The following is a 15,336-nucleotide window of genomic DNA, read 5'->3' on the forward strand; positions in this document are numbered from 1 at the left end:
TGCAGTTTCACCTAGTCACCTCTCCAGAAACCCCGGCCCCGGCCTGTCATAGGCACTTTCCGGAGTGCCCAGAAAATGCTACCACCTCCAGCACCACCGGCACCACTTCCATCCACGACTCCAGGATTGCAATGGGCCATGTCACCACGTCCATGGACCACCTCCACGTTGCCAACCCGTTGGACTCTCTCTCCAGGCCCAACGACACGTTCCAGAAACGCTCGAATGCCCGTCTCGATGGCTACGTACCTGTCCCGTACTTTCGTAAACCCCTTGCTCGCCTCTCCTGTCTCCAACGTCTGCAACCTTCGCCTGCCACCCTGGTCAGGTCCGTCAACATCGGCTGATAGCTCCCGGACCTGCGTTGCGCTGCTTGCCGCCTGCTTCCCACCCGAGATCAGCACCATGAGTGTAAGCATCAGTTCCAAACCTGGGCTGAGCTGCCAACCCGCCAACGGCTTCTGGGCAAAGCGGCCGCAACTCGTCCACGTCCTTGTTTCTCCTCCGGCATCTTGACCTTTGATCAAGAGGTATAAAGACCAAGCCCTCTCAATCCACGTCCTTCTTCTTGCCTCTTTTCCAATCCACCACCTCTAAGGCATCTTGGCCTGAACATACACTCTTCTACACCATCACTTACACACCACCTCCACAATGACAGACACGGAGGTCGAGTCCATTAGCCCGTATGGCCCAGCCCGGTCAACCGTCAAGGGCGAGCCTCTTTCTCAGGAGGAGATTGAGAAGTACAATGACTTCTGGAAGGCTAGCTTGTACCTGTCTCTGGGTATGATCTACCTAAAGGAGAACCCTCTCCTTAAGGAGCCCCTCAAGATTGAGCACTTGAAGCTGAGGTTACTCGGCCACTTCGGTTCTGCTCCGGGCCAGATCTTCACCTGGATGCACTTCAACCGCCTCATCAAGAAGTACGATCTCGATTCCATCTTCATCTCCGGCCCCGGCCACGGCGCTCCGGCCGTTCTCTCCCAGTCCTACCTCGAGGGTGTCTACTCCGAGGTCTACCCAGAAAAGTCGGAAGACGAGGAGGGCATGCAGAAGTTCTTCAAGTCCTTCTCATTCCCCGGCGGCATTGGCTCTCATGCTACCCCGGAGACCCCAGGCTCCATCCACGAGGGTGGAGAGCTCGGCTACTCCGTTTCCCACGCCTTTGGCGCCGTCTACGATCACCCCGACCTCATCGCTCTGACCATGGTCGGCGACGGTGAGGCTGAGACCGGTCCCCTGGCCACTGCCTGGCACAGCACAAAGTTCCTCAACCCCATTGTCGACGGGGCTGTTCTCCCCGTTCTGCATCTCAATGGCTACAAGATCAACAACCCCACCATCCTGGCCAGAATTTCACACAAGGAGCTCGAAAACCTGTTCCTCGGCTACGGCTGGCAGCCATACTTCGTCGAGGGTGACGATGTCAACACCATGCACCAGGCCATGGCCGCCACTCTGGAGCACTGCGTTCTCGAGATTCGCAAGTACCAGAAGCAGGCCCGCGATTCCGGCAAGGCCTTCCGCCCCAAGTGGCCCTTGATCGTGCTCCGCAGCCCCAAGGGCTGGACCGGTCCCCGCAAGATTGACAACAACTACATGGAGGGTTACTGGAGAGCCCATCAGGTTCCTATCCCCAACGTCGCTTCCAACCCTGAGCACCTCCAGATCTTGGAGAAGTGGATGCGCAGCTACGAGCCTGAGCGCATCTTCAAGGATGGCAAGATCTCCGACGAGCTCAAGGCCCTCTGCCCCACAGGCCAGCGCCGTATGAGTGCCAACCCTGTTGCCAACGGAGGAGTTCTCAGGAAGCCGCTGAAGCTTCCCGACTTCAAGAACTACTCCATCAAGGTCGACAAGGCCGGTGCTACCAACGCTGCTAGCATGAACAACATGGCTACTTACCTTAAGGATGTTATCGCTCTCAATCAGACCAGTTTCCGTCTCTTCGGCCCTGACGAGACCGAGTCCAACAAGCTTGGAAAGGTCTATGAGGCTGGCCAGAAGGTCTGGATGGGCGAGTACTTTGAGGAAGATGCCAACGGCGGCAACCTTGCTCCTGAGGGTCGTGTTATGGAGATGCTTTCCGAGCACACCTGCGAGGGTTGGCTCGAGGGCTACATCCTGACTGGCCGTCACGGTCTGCTCAACAGCTACGAGCCATTCAGTAAGTCTTTGCCCCATAGAATTCAACAACAACAAACTGACTCTTGCAGTTCACGTCATCGACTCCATGGTCAACCAGCACTGCAAGTGGATCGAGAAGGCTCTCGAGGTCGAATGGCGCAACAAGATCGCCTCCCTCAACATCCTCCTGACCGCCGTCGTTTGGCGCCAGGACCACAACGGCTTCACCCACCAGGATCCAGGTTTCCTCGACGTCGTTGCCAACAAGAGCCCCGAGGTCGTTCGCATCTACCTTCCTCCCGACGGCAACTGCCTCCTGTCCACCATGGACCACTGTCTCGCCTCATCCAACTATGTCAACGTCATCGTTGCCGACAAGCAAGAGCATTTGCAATATCTTTCCATGGAGAAGGCCGTCGAGCACTGCACCAAGGGCATCGGAATCTGGCCCCATTTCTCCACCGACCAAGGCGAAGAACCCGATCTCGTCATGGCCTCTTGCGGAGACATCTCGACCCACGAGTCCCTCGCCGCCATCGACCTGCTCCTCCAGCACTTCCCCGAGCTCAAGATCCGCTGCGTCAACTGCGTCGACCTCTTCAAGCTCATCTCCCACGAGGACCATCCCCACGGCCTCACCAACGCCGAGTGGGTCTCGCTCTTCACCGACGACAAGCCCGTCATCTTCAACTTCCACTCCTACCCCTGGCTCGTCCACCGCCTCACCTACAAGCGCCCCGGATCCATCAATATGCACGTCCGCGGCTACAAGGAGAAGGGCAACATCGACACGCCCCTCGAGCTCGCCATTCGCAACCAGACGGACCGCTTCTCCCTCGCCATGGACGCCATCGACCGCATGCCCCATCTGCACAACCGAGGCTCCGCCGCCCGCGAGACGCTGCGCAACCAGCAGATCGCCGCTCGCAACGAGGCCTTCGAGACGGGCATGGACCCCCCGTTCCTCAAGAACTGGCAGTGGTCTCACAACGGCCTGTGGGAGAAGACTGTTTCTAGAATCGCCAACTAGACTGGTCGTCACATAGACTCGGAAGGACAAGCACGCACGTATAGAGTAGATGAGAGAGATGATTCACGCGGGTTTTCATGATTTTGGCGTTGGGACGGGTTCAATTGAGGCTCTGGATTGAAGGTCGACGCGGTTGGTGATGTACGTGCTCCAAACACATTCATACAGTTCTGTTAGATAACCCTGCACACATTTTCAATACATATACCATGGACAGCAGCATGCAGCAAGCACAGTGACAACAACTCTTGTAAAAAGTGATCTCTTGTCTTCGTACAGCCCAAAACTAACGGGACCAAAAACAGACCTGGTATCTAAGCAAAGCCACGATTACAAGAAATGCTATGAGTGAACGAGAAAAAGGAAAAGGTTTCTGAATGCAGCGTTAGAGCGCGCTCGCGCGCTCGAGAGGGGGGCGAAATGAAAAACGACTCCAGACGCCTTGATGTCTGTACAAACTCTCGCAACTAAAGCACAGACGGGGAACATGGCTGCAAAGCTGCATGCCAGACGCACGTTTGCATGCGTTGCGTTCATCTGAAGAGACGAACCTCCGTTACCCCGCAAAAAAAGAACAGCTCGAACGCAAGGAATCTCAAAAGAAGTTGCCACCCGTCCCCCCTTTTTCGTACAACGTGGGCGTATCGTGATAATCGTTCCTCTACCTTAGAATGCAGCGCTCCAACCACCATGCTCGTCGGCCCGAGACCACCGGCGACCGCGCGGCGCTCACCAACATCTCAACTTCCTCCATATCGACGGTCCCTTGATCTTGCCACCCTCCAAGTTCGGGCCCCGTACGCCCGGGCCGCGCTTCTCGTTCTCGCTGCCCGCGGGCAGGGGGCTCAGCGGCTTCGTCATGCCCCGGCGGTCCATCTCCATGTTCTCGTGGACGCCCGTCTCGGCCATCCGCCTCGCCTCCACGACCCTCCGGACAATCAGCGCAAACGTCTCCTCAATGTTGACCTCGAGCCGCGCGCTCGTCTCCATGAATCCGCAGCCCCTCCTCCTGGCCCAGTCCAGTCCGACGGCGGCGGGCACCGCGCGGGATTCTTGCAAATCGCACTTGTTTCCGGCAACGATCTTGACGGGCGGGACGGTCTTAGCGCCGGGCGCCGCGGTGACGGTGTCGCGGTACGACGAGGGGGAGATGCCCGCGCGCTTGGCGCGGTCGGCGTTGTCGAGGCGTGTCTCGGCCTCCATGTCGATGAGGTCGTTGAAGTACTGCAGAGCATCGAGAGAGTCGCGAGCCGTGATATCGTAGACGAGCAGGAAGGCGTCGGCGCCGAGGTTGGAGGACGCCCACATGCCGCGGTACTCCTCTTGGCCGGCGGTATCTGTGAGGGAGAGGTGGTAGTTTTGGCCGTCGATCTTGCGGGTGATGGAGTACGAGTCCTCGATCGTGGGGTCGTATTCGGAGGTCCATTGGGAGCGCACGAGGCGGAGGGTTATGGAGGACTTTCCACAACCGCCATCGCCGCAGATTGTGATCGAGATTGGTATCGGGGGTTGTTGAGAGATTGACATTTTGGAGAATGTGGATTTCCGGGGAAAGAGGGTTCCCGGCAGAAATTAAAGGTTTTGTCGTTACTTGTTCGGGCGCGTGTAGCAGGTTTGCGACAGTTCGATGCGTCGATCGCGGCGGGTCTTTATTTGTGTGTTTGGAGGTGTCGCTGGTGTCGCAGGGCTGAACGTTGCGAGACAAAGGAGCCCCAAGAAATCAAGCTTTCGCGAGAAAGACTGAAAAAAGTTTGGGGAAGCAAGACGCGGCAGACGCCAGGTATTAGACAAGAAAAAGAGCTTGGTGTCTTTTTTCGAGGGCGGGCTAGGTAAATCGGACGGCCGGGCTATGGTAGTCTTAGCTTCGTTTCGGCTCTCAGACCGCGCGCGCGAGCGGTTCGACCGTTTTCCTTGCTTCTTTCAGCTAGGAAGCGTGAGAAGGGAGTGGAAGAAAATCAGCGCGGCGTCTGGATGCTGGACGAATTGGGCTTCGTTTGTTTGGAGGGGTGATTTTCCCTTTTGTTGGCGTTGCGGTGGGGGAAGGGAAACAAATATCTGGGCGTGCGTCTGTGTGGCGTCTAGCTGTGATGCTGTCGGGGGTGGTTGTGGTTTGGCGCCGGGAGTTGGGGATTGTCCGTATTACACTGGATACGACGATTGTGATGATGCGGGCAGCGTTCGTGCGGGCGTCGATCTGCTTGCTTTTCGTCACGAAACGGGACGTTCAGGTTTGTCGGTTTGTGAGGTTGATGCAGCGCAATGCGGTCGACAGGTGACAGTTGTTGTTGCGGTGGTGGTGGTGGTGGGAGTGCCTCCAGGCAAGGTATGTCGCCAGCCTGTGAGATGCAGGTGAGGGCAGATTGCGGGAATCTGAGGTATGACGAAGGGTGCTGTTGGTTGCGCAAGATGGCGGGCGATTGCTAGTGGGCAGGTGGACTTGGGCTAAGGCAGGCCGGCGCAGGGAAGGAGGGGGGATGCGCTTGCTTTTTGATCCCGTATGTCGGTCGGTGGTGCTGACTGCGGACCGGCTCCTTCTATTTTGGTAGTTGGGTAGGTTGCGTGTTGCGTTGCGTTGCGTTGCTCTTCGGTTCGATGCGGCGAACTTGAGTGATGGATTGTCCGAGGTTTGGGGGCGGGAAGGCAAAAAAGCAATAAAAAGAAAAGGGTCAATACTGCGGTTCCCGGTCGAGAAAGGCAGGCGCAGACGTCAACGCAGGAAGACGAGGAGCAAGGTAAAAATAAGAACAACACGACAGAGGCAAGGAGGGTGCAGGTGCAAAAGCAATGCTGGACCAAACAATGCGCAGAAGCTGCCCTTTTTGCAAGTCCTTCGTCCGTGTGTTGGATGCTCGAGCGCAAGAAAGCACCCCGTTCTGTTATCGGGATGAAGCCGGTCAATCCAAGTATCCCCAGCTCCTGCTTGTGTTTGGCTGCGACTCGGACTGCTGCGCGGCTCTGTCTCGGCGCTGGGAGGGGACCGTTTGTGGAGGGAGGGGCGAAGCTTCAGGAGGGGAGCTCCTTGCTTGCTTTGGCGGTCCTTTCTGCTGCAGTTCCGACGAGATGGACTGGCTTGGCTGGGGTTTGTGTCCAAGTACTGATAAAGCTTGGTAGCGTTGCAGGTAGTGAGTGTTGTGTTGTGTTGTGGAGTCGACACGGCCCCGCGCTGTTTGTGTGTGGTTGTGACTGATAGCTGTGCAAGATGTCGGGATCGCTGTTTGAAAAAAATGTTCATCAACAGATATGACGAAGGGGCGACTTCATGTATGAAAATCCTTGGTGGACGCACAAGCAGACGTGCAAATTTGCAGTGCCCTGTGCTGTTCTTTGCCCCTTTCTTCCCGTGTACAAACTTTCGTATACTCGTCTGGCAATAATTCGACTCATCGATTTTTTTTCTTCCTCGCTCCTGTGCTTCCAATGTTTCCACCAGGCAGAATGGGGGGGAGATGGCTTCTTTGCTGTTTCTGGAGATGTCGTCCCGAGACTTCAGGGTGTTGCTGCGTGCGCTCGGCCGGGATCGTGTCGGTGCGCAAAGTGGTGCAGACTGGGGGGTTTAATGAGATTGGGACCGATTCAGTTGATTACATGTGTTTGGGTATGGATCTGAGAGCGCAGCAGAGTCAGAGCCCAGAGCCTCCTACCTGTTTTGACCGCCCGATATCGAGAAATGAGGCGTGGGTAGTGGATCTATGTGCAATTCAATATCTGCAGCAAAAAGAAAGCCTCCAGGGACTGGGGGTGAACTCTGTCGGTGAAGGAAGAGAAAGCAAGAAGCAACAGAGACATCTTCATCCCCTTTTTTGCACTTCTAGTTGCAGACTTTCGTTCCTCTCAATCCCAGCCCCCCTTCTTCAAACTCAACAACTCGGATGAATGGTTGCAAAGTCGATAGAAACCTTGTCGCTTACGTGCAGTCCTATGTGGATGGATCATTGTTAGCTCAACTGTATTATCACTCGCAGCCACCTTTATTTTTTCGGCCCAAAAACCGCCACGCCGCTCCTAGTTCATTCGCTCGCTGGCCCAAGGCCCAATGCAAACTGCTCTCCCCAGCCTGCCCGTTTGCTGCTTGGAGTCGTTGGTGGCCCGTCCCTGAACGCGGCAGGTGATCGTCCCTCAAGGCCCAGGAACCAGGCACCGCACGAGGGGAAACAAACAAAACCGTTGATGATTTTCTCCCGAGGCGTTTAGCTCGCTGAAACCTTGCGATCCTTCTTAGGCATGGCGCTGGTTGGCCATTGATGCCTTACAGCAACGTCGCTATCGTGCGATTTTCCGCAAATAAAGTTGCTTGGAGTTTTGAGCCTGGTCATGGATGCCCAGTGTTCGACCCTCCCCAGAATCTGTCATTCACGCAGAACAAGCATATCTCGTCCCCTCGGCCGATGTCTCGCCATCCCACCACAAAAATGCAACAAGCTCCGACGAATCGATGCTGCAGGGCTGCATGCAGGGAGACGAACACCACCACCGACCTTCCCCCCAAAGTGGCGTAGGCCCAGGAGGCAAAGGAAACCTGCGAGTTCCGGTATGACGGAAACTTGATGACGCTTTTGCTGTCGCATCGTCTTGGCCTCGATTCCCCGGCTCCATGGCAGATGGACATGCGTGTTTACCCATTTCGAGACGCTTCCCTCTCCTCTTCTGGTATCTTCTGTGCCTGGTTCCTGAACTCCCGTGCCGTGTACCACGTGTGCCACCAGGATGCAAAGTGCTGCACACCCAATCATGCGAAATCGTGTGTCGGTTTGTCGACGGCGGTCCCTGTACGCCACCGCGTCAATGGTACAGCTCGAAGTCGGCCCGCTAGCTTCCTCCTTGGTCTGCTTGCGCGACGGATTGCACCGAGTCGCGGCAGTCAGGCAAGCGCATCCGCGGGAAGGCGGCTGCATGCAAGTCCTCAGGGCCCCGTCGCGCAGCTTAGATGCAGCCCTGCTGCGTGCATGCATGAGGTCCGTCGACGATGTTTGCTCACAGTCCAATTGCCTCGGTTGCACATCAACAGCGTGGTCAGCACACTCCATGACGATGTGCCTGTTTCAAGCCTTTGTCAGATGCCATGCCACCTGCATTGATCACACTTATGCCCGGCACTTCGTCCCTACTCCAAGGGTCTCCAGCTCGTGGCAATCCGTGAAACATTCCCCGTGATATCTAAAACTCATATCGTCTGTCAATTGCAGGTTCATGCTCCATCGCCGCACCGGGCGCCACCCCTTCGAGAAGCAGGCAAATGCCGGCGGTGATTTGCCATGCGGAGCCGTCTCCGGTTTAATCACAGCCGGGAGATGGCGAGTCCACCGCTCGGCCTTCGAATAGACGCGCACGGACGGGCTGTGAGTCTAGCAGATTCGCTTCGTCGGGATCTGCCATGCGCTGCCATGATAGATGCAGGAAGTGAGTGCCATGTGGCATGTTGACGACTGACGGGCAGAGTTTTCGCGGTCATCTGCGGGCGAGCAGATCAACGAGATTCAATGAGATTGTCGAGACAAGGAGGAAACTTCGATGCAGGGGTGAGAGAACGTTGCGGTGAGAGCTAGGCTCCGAGGCCAGGTACATTGCCCTTTTGTCAGAAACCAGCCCCTTCGCTTCCCCAGGCCTGCAAACGTGTCATTGGGGGCGGCAAACAAAGCCCATCAACAAGGACGTGTCGTTCCATTCTGAGCTGGACTCAGGCGATGGTTATATGTCGCTTGCTGCGTATATTGGTGACAAAAACCTGGTGTTGACTGATGGACTCGGTGGGTGACAGAACATGATAAACTGATCTTGGGCCAGAGCTCATGGTCTTAATGAGGCAGAAAACAACCTTCTTCCAGCGAAATCGGTCCAATCTCTCCCGCAACATGACTGCTAGCGAAGTAACCGGCGTCACTGTGAAACAGGCCTAGACGAGAAGCCAAGGGACGGCGCGGGCGGGATAGCCGGACACGGCCAGGCCCGGCCGCGTGTCTAAGAAGTGCCGCTGCCTGAGTTAGCGGCTGTCGGGTCCGGGTCACACCGGTCTGGGGCCGTGTTGGCGGTTGGAGGGGTTGTCCCCTGTGTTTGCGCAACGCCGAAAATCTTTCTCGGAGTGTCCAAAGGAATGAGAACATGCCGACCTGATAATGCTGTCCAACTGTGATCTTCATGCAGCTGATGAGAAGCGGATTGGCCGAACCACTGCGCCGTCAAATGACGAAAAATCGCCGATGATTATGAAATCCGTCCCCGCGGCGGCCGCGGCGGCTAACCCCGGCCGCAGTCGCGACAAATCGCGCCGATGTGCCGTCATCGGGCAGAGCATCGGCCGTTGAAGAATTTCTTTCCCGTTGCTTATCCTGGCAGGATACTCCAGTATTGAAAGTTTCTCAAGGTTGGATTCGTTCTGTTGATGTTGACTCGCGTCTGGAAGTTTTCATCTATTTGAAAAAACTTTGAGTCGAATATTTTCGTCGGGATTAACTCCGCGACAGATTTTTTGCCAGTTTCATCCGGTCCTGACAACCATCATGAATGGGATCAACGGTAACCATGCTGCCCCGCAGCAACTGCGTCGAGCTGATGAAGTCAACGATGTAAGTGCTCGACTCAAGCAGTACGTTCCTCATGGAAGATGGCCCGGCTGACGATTGCCCCGTGTAGCTGCTTGATGCAGTCAAGGGATTGATTGTCCCGTACATCAGAGCTGCAGATGAAGCCGCGCCACAGAAGGCCGGGGGCAACGCATCAGTAAACATCGACGGAGTTCCAAGCAATGTTCTCGTCGACACTCTGAAGCCCGAGGCGTTGGTCGAGAAGCTGAAGCTATCCCTTCCCGAAGGCGATGGACTCGGGAAAGAGGGCTTGCTCGATGTGGTGCAGAAGATCCTGAGGTACAGCGTCAACACCTGGGACCAAGGCTTCATGGATAAGCTGTATGCAAGCAACACTCCTGTCAGTCCGCTCGCATGAGTGCAGGAGCTTCGCTAACATGCTTAGGTTGGGCTTGTTTCCGATCTTCTCTTGTCGGTACTGAACACCAACGTGAGTCATCCGTCTTTTGCAACCAAACATCCTCTGACCAATGTTAGCTCCACGTTTACCAAGTTTCGCCTGCCTTGAGCATCATCGAAAAGATTACCGCTCGGAAGTTCGCGAACTTATTTGGGTTCACCGGCCCTAGGGCTGGAGGAGTCACATGCCAAGGAGGCAGCGCGTCCAACCTCACTTCCCTGGTAGTAGCTCGCAGTGCTCTGTACCCCGAGACAAAGAAGACTGGCAACGGTTCGTATGATTTTGTCATCCTCACGAGTGCTCACGGCCACTACTCCGTTGAGAAGAGTGCGCTGGCATGCGGTCTTGGGGCGTCAAGCGTCTGGGCGGTGCCTATTGACTCCGATGGCCGCATGATCCCGAGTGCTCTGCGGGAGCAGATCGTTCGTGCCAAGTCTGAGGGCAAGACCCCTCTGTACGTCAACTCCACGGCTGGAACGACAGTGATGGGCTCTTATGACCCGTTCGAGGAGATATCCGCCATCTGCAAAGAGTTTGGCCTGTGGTTCCACATCGATGCCAGCTGGGGAGGATCTGTCATCTTCTCCCAAAAGCAAAAGTCCAAGTTACAAGGCGCTCATCTGGCCGACTCTCTGACGGTGAACCCGCACAAGATGATGAACGTGCCGGTAACGTGCTCGTTCCTCCTGACGCCAGACGAGAAGGTGTTCCACAAGGCCAACACTTTGCCTGCCGGATACCTTTTCCACAATGTGGACGAAAATGGTGACGTCTGGGACCTTGCCGACTTGACCCTGCAGTGCGGCCGCAGGGGCGACAGTCTGAAGCTGGCTCTGGCTTGGATCTACTACGGCGCCGGCGGATTTGAGAAGCAGATCGACCATGCATTCTCGCTGGCCGAGCGTCTGGCTAGTCTGGTTGAAAAGAGCGAGAACTTCGTCCTGGTGTCCAGCAACCCGCCGCCGTGTCTGCAGGTCTGCTTTTACTATGCACCAAACGGTCAGCTTGCGGAAGACCCGAAGACGAACACCAAACGCACCAGCCAAATGGTTCACAAGCTCATCGAGCGTGGCTTCATGATCGATTATGCCCCTGGAGAGAAGGGCAGTTTCTTCCGTGTGGTCGTCAACTGCCAGACGCTGCAGGGGACTGTGGATGGTCTGGTCAAGGCCTTGGAGGAGGTTGGCAAGGAAGTCGTGGTGTAGCGCGTGATGAGTGCATAGATCTGAAACCATTTTGACGAAAACAAAAAGATGGACTGGGTATCAAAAGTTAGGTAGAAATATAGAGATAGACACAAAAAGAGTCGTTGGCCGACAGTTGTTGAGTTCTCGTCTTCCGACATGGGCCGTACAGTGCATCTTGGCTGGCTCGGCCGAGTGACATGCGTCCGAAATTCGACAGGTGAGATAGATAGTCAACTGAGGAGCTTCAATATAAAATCGAAGTGCTGTGAAAAAGTGAAGACGGTAACCAAAGGGAGAGAATTATCACGTTGTCGATGCCAGGAACTTACACTGGAGGCAGGGGCCATGCAGCCGAGAATGATGAGGTGGTGCAGGGGTTAGTGGGGTGAGATAAGATAAGCGATAAGATAGTAAACTGGGACCAAATTTTTCTTCGGCTTGCTCTCCAACACTGAATGCGACAGTCCACTCTCGCTCTGTTCCTCAGCAACCCGATTGGCAATTGCACCGCTCAGCCTCCGTCAAAATGCCTAAGCCGAGAACGAAACGTCAAGCTATTCGCGACGAGCGAAAGAAGAGGAGGAGAGAGACACACGAAGCCAACTACGATGCTAAGGACGAGGAGCGGCAATCGAAGCGCAAACGTACCGAGGACGAGTCGCAAGAACAAGGCGAAGAAGGGGAGCAGCAAGCCTACGACGATGCGGGCGAGCAGCAACAGTCGTTCCCCAGCAATGGCCCGGAGAGGGAATTCTTTGGTATGCTCGCCGACGAAGAGCAGGAGTACTTCCGCCGCGCCGACGAAATGCTCGAATTGAACCAGTTTCCCTCCCCCAAGGATCGCGACATCTTCCTCCAGAGCGTCTACAAGGAGGCACAGGGCAAGGAGCTCAAGCTGGCTAGCAGTCAATCGCTGTCGCGTCTGATGGAGCGGTTGATTCTTCTGTCGAACACCAAGCAGAAGAAGCAAATCTTTAATGCATTTGCGACGCACTTTTTGTCTCTTGTCCAGCACAGATTTGCGAGCCATTGCTGCGAGACGCTGTTCCTGCAGTCTGCACCCGTCGTTACACAAGAGCTGGGAGGCGTTGTCCCTGAGGAGAAGAGCGAGGAAGATACGGAGATGCAGGATGGCGAGGAGCCTGTGGAAGAGAGCACAATGGAGAATCTCTTCCTCATGACCCTGGACGAGTTTGAGCAACACATGGGCTTCCTGCTCACCGACCGATTTGGATCCCACACCCTCAGAGTGCTCCTGGTCGTGCTCTCTGGTCGTCCGCTGGAAGACGCGGCAACCAAGTCATTGTTGAAGAGCAAGAAGAAGGAGCACATCACCGTTCACGGCGCCAATGCCAGCACACAGGATCTCAACACCCAGCTGAGGGCTGTCCCGGAGTCCTTCACTATGGCCACCAAGAAGATCATCCAGGACGCCGTATCTGGTATGGACTTCACATCTCTGCGCGTTCTCGCGAAGCACCCGACAGGAAACCCCCTGCTCCAGCTTCTCCTCGAACTCGACATCTCTCTCAACCACAAGAACGATAAGTCGTCCGCATCAAACCAAGACTCGCTTCTCTACAGACTGCTCCCGGATGCCCCCAAATCTCTCAGCGACACCACCTCCGAAGCTGCAGACTTCGTCAACAGCATGGTGTACGACCAGATTGGCTCCCGTCTTCTCGAGACCCTCATCACCCACTGCCCGGGCAAGATCTTCAAGGCCCTCTCCCACAACTTCTTTGGCGAGCGCATCGCAACCTACGTCCGCAACGACATCGCATCCTACCCCGCCCTCCGCGCTCTCAACCGATTCAGCAAGGACGACCTTGTCGAAGCCGCTAAGAAGATTCTGCCCATCGTGCCAACCCTGGTCACGAAGCACCGCTACAACGTGCTCAAGACTCTCTTCGAGCGTTGCGAGGCCCGCCAGGCTTACGAGGAGAAGGCCGCCCTTACCAAGGCTCTCACGGACGCTCTGGGTGGTAACCCCAAGGACCTAATTCCGAAGCTGTGCCATCTTGTCGAGGAAGAGCCCGAAGAGGAGGAGCAGAAGTTTCAGCAATCCCAAGCGCCGCAGAACAAGACCGCCATCGCCGCGCACGGCGCCCACCTCGCCTCAACGATGTTCAAGACCCCAGGTCAGCCCTCTAAGGTCGCTCAAAAGTCGCTCATGGCCCTCCCCTCCGATCTACTTTACCAACTCGCGACACAATCCATGCCGAAGATGGGCGTCCTCACAACCGCCCTTGCCAGTCCCGCCGCACCCCAGAACGAGTTCTTCCACAAGGCCCTTGTCGGTGCCCTCGCACCCCATGTCGGCGACCTTGCTCAGTCTCAGACCGGCCACAACGTCGTCAACGCCATAGTCGATATTCCCTCCCAAGGCAAGGACCGTTCGGTTCCGCTCCACGTGAAGCAGACCATTATGGCCTCGTTGGCGGAACATGAGCGGACGCTGCGTGAGTCGTGGTTTGGTCGCAGTGTCTGGAGGACGTGGAAGGGTGACATGTGGAAGACGAGACGGTCTGATTGGGTCAAGTGGGCGAAGGGAGCCGAGGGTGAAGGGGAGGAGGTGAAGCTGAAGCCGTGGCAGAGGAGGAACTTGGAGCAGAAAAGGGCACAAGCGGGTAAACCCCAGCCCAAGGAGAAGAAGGAACTGGTGGAGGAGAACGGGGAAGAAAATTAGCCAATGTATGATACCCGGCGTCCAAAACGAATAATATCTGTTCAAATTTACCTTTAAGTCTGTTGGCGTTAGACTTGATTTACAATGAATCTGGCTACCTTCGCAATGATGTGACTCTCACACTCAATCCAGCCAATCTCTTCTAAGCCTTGCAATATAAGATGTCATCGTCGAAACGTAGGTCAGCAATAGGCCTTGAAGACGTCATGGCTGTTCGAGTTCAAAGCTGACCCCTATGTGAAATACGAGCCGCGGTCGTCAGAATGAAACGAGATAGCCATGACACCAAAAATAATGGTGCGCTTCTGTCAATGAATAAGTGCAAGATCACCTGAGAGGACGAGGACGATGTAGGTCCTGGGTTGAGGCAGTCAACCCACGCACGCAGAATCAGGGGGTGGCCAGCTTGACTTTTGAATTGCAAAAGGGTCATTCGAAAGCGCAATTGCCATTTTTTGAGGAATTGCTTTCATTTGTTAGTCGTCCATTTTATAGGCAATCTTGCGCGCACGCAGAGATGTCTCAATGAGCTCTCGGCTTGTAGAAAAGAGTTGACATCGAGACAGATCGACTGTGCTTGTAACTGCGTATATCAAACAAATCTGGCAAAATACTTGCTTGAAAGCTATGTATAACGGATAGCTTATGGTTTCTCCAAGAGTGATATATCGCGAAACCGCCTTCATTCTGTTTTCGGCAATATGTAGTTGTTCATAACTCACCCACGCACAATATCGAACGCTGTCGCCATACTGTTTCCCAAGAGCGTCTCTCCAAGCTACAGTGGTAACTTCCATCGCTATCTATTCATGTAAAAGATCACTGGTGTGTTAGACGTCCCGATTTAGCCTCTGTACTTGGATAGCCTCGGTGTTAAATTGAAGTTAAGTCGACACGCTGTGTAAGCTTGGACGTTTCTTTGTGGTTGTGGACCTACTTATCCATCCCTGGCTAGATTACTCAGGAAAATGCATCCCTTATTTTCAATCTCTGTGCACATAGTGCTCCTCAACTGCCTGTTCAGGAGGTTAATCTGCAGACCATCTTCGATACAAATATCAGCTTGTCAGCGCCCTCACATATCTCCTCAAAATCGGGATGCCCCCTAAGCTTGGTTTCAGGACTTCATACTGTTGTCGTGAACGTTCTTGTCATCTCATGTCTTCGACAGTGGAAAATTCCACTTCCCTCCTACATACCACCCCACCGGCACCCACTGTTAGTGCCGCGCTGGGACTGCCACCCTAGCACTAACACCACCAAACCCACCCCCCACGACCAGAACCCTCGCCCGCGATGGCCTCACAGCCAGCCGCGGGCCC

General features: G+C 55.3%; 4 protein-coding genes across 4 annotated transcripts; 3 read left to right on the forward strand and 1 right to left on the reverse strand.

Annotated features, from left to right (window-relative positions):
- Positions 1 to 654: 654 nt before the first annotated feature.
- COL26b_014249 (uncharacterized protein) lies at positions 655 to 3,160 on the forward strand (the record flags this gene model as incomplete). The annotated part of the gene is made up of 2 exons (XM_053186825.1): positions 655 to 2,170; positions 2,220 to 3,160. 2 exons carry the CDS (start codon positions 655 to 657, stop codon positions 3,158 to 3,160), a joined length of 2,457 nt encoding a protein of 818 aa, XP_053029227.1.
- A 729-nt stretch (positions 3,161 to 3,889) lies between these two features.
- Positions 3,890 to 4,687, reverse strand: COL26b_014250 (uncharacterized protein; the record flags this gene model as incomplete). Its single annotated transcript, XM_053186826.1, has 1 exon — positions 3,890 to 4,687. The coding sequence occupies one exon, from the start codon at positions 4,685 to 4,687 to the stop codon at positions 3,890 to 3,892; it is 798 nt and encodes a 265-aa protein (XP_053029228.1).
- Positions 4,688 to 9,654: 4,967 nt separating this feature from the next.
- On the forward strand, positions 9,655 to 11,343 carry COL26b_014251 (uncharacterized protein; the record flags this gene model as incomplete). Its single annotated transcript, XM_053186827.1, has 3 exons — positions 9,655 to 9,720; positions 9,788 to 10,078; positions 10,216 to 11,343. 3 exons carry the CDS (start codon positions 9,655 to 9,657, stop codon positions 11,341 to 11,343), a joined length of 1,485 nt encoding a protein of 494 aa, XP_053029229.1.
- Positions 11,344 to 11,851: 508 nt separating this feature from the next.
- Positions 11,852 to 14,014, forward strand: NOP9 (Nucleolar protein 9; the record flags this gene model as incomplete). The annotated part of the gene is made up of 1 exon (XM_053186828.1): positions 11,852 to 14,014. One exon carries the CDS (start codon positions 11,852 to 11,854, stop codon positions 14,012 to 14,014), a length of 2,163 nt encoding a protein of 720 aa, XP_053029230.1.
- Positions 14,015 to 15,336: the final 1,322 nt, after the last annotated feature.

Source organism: Colletotrichum chrysophilum, assembly GCF_026319265.1.
Source record: "Colletotrichum chrysophilum strain AFK26 chromosome Unknown scaffold_318, whole genome shotgun sequence".
Taxonomy (NCBI): Eukaryota; Fungi; Ascomycota; class Sordariomycetes; order Glomerellales; family Glomerellaceae; genus Colletotrichum; species Colletotrichum chrysophilum.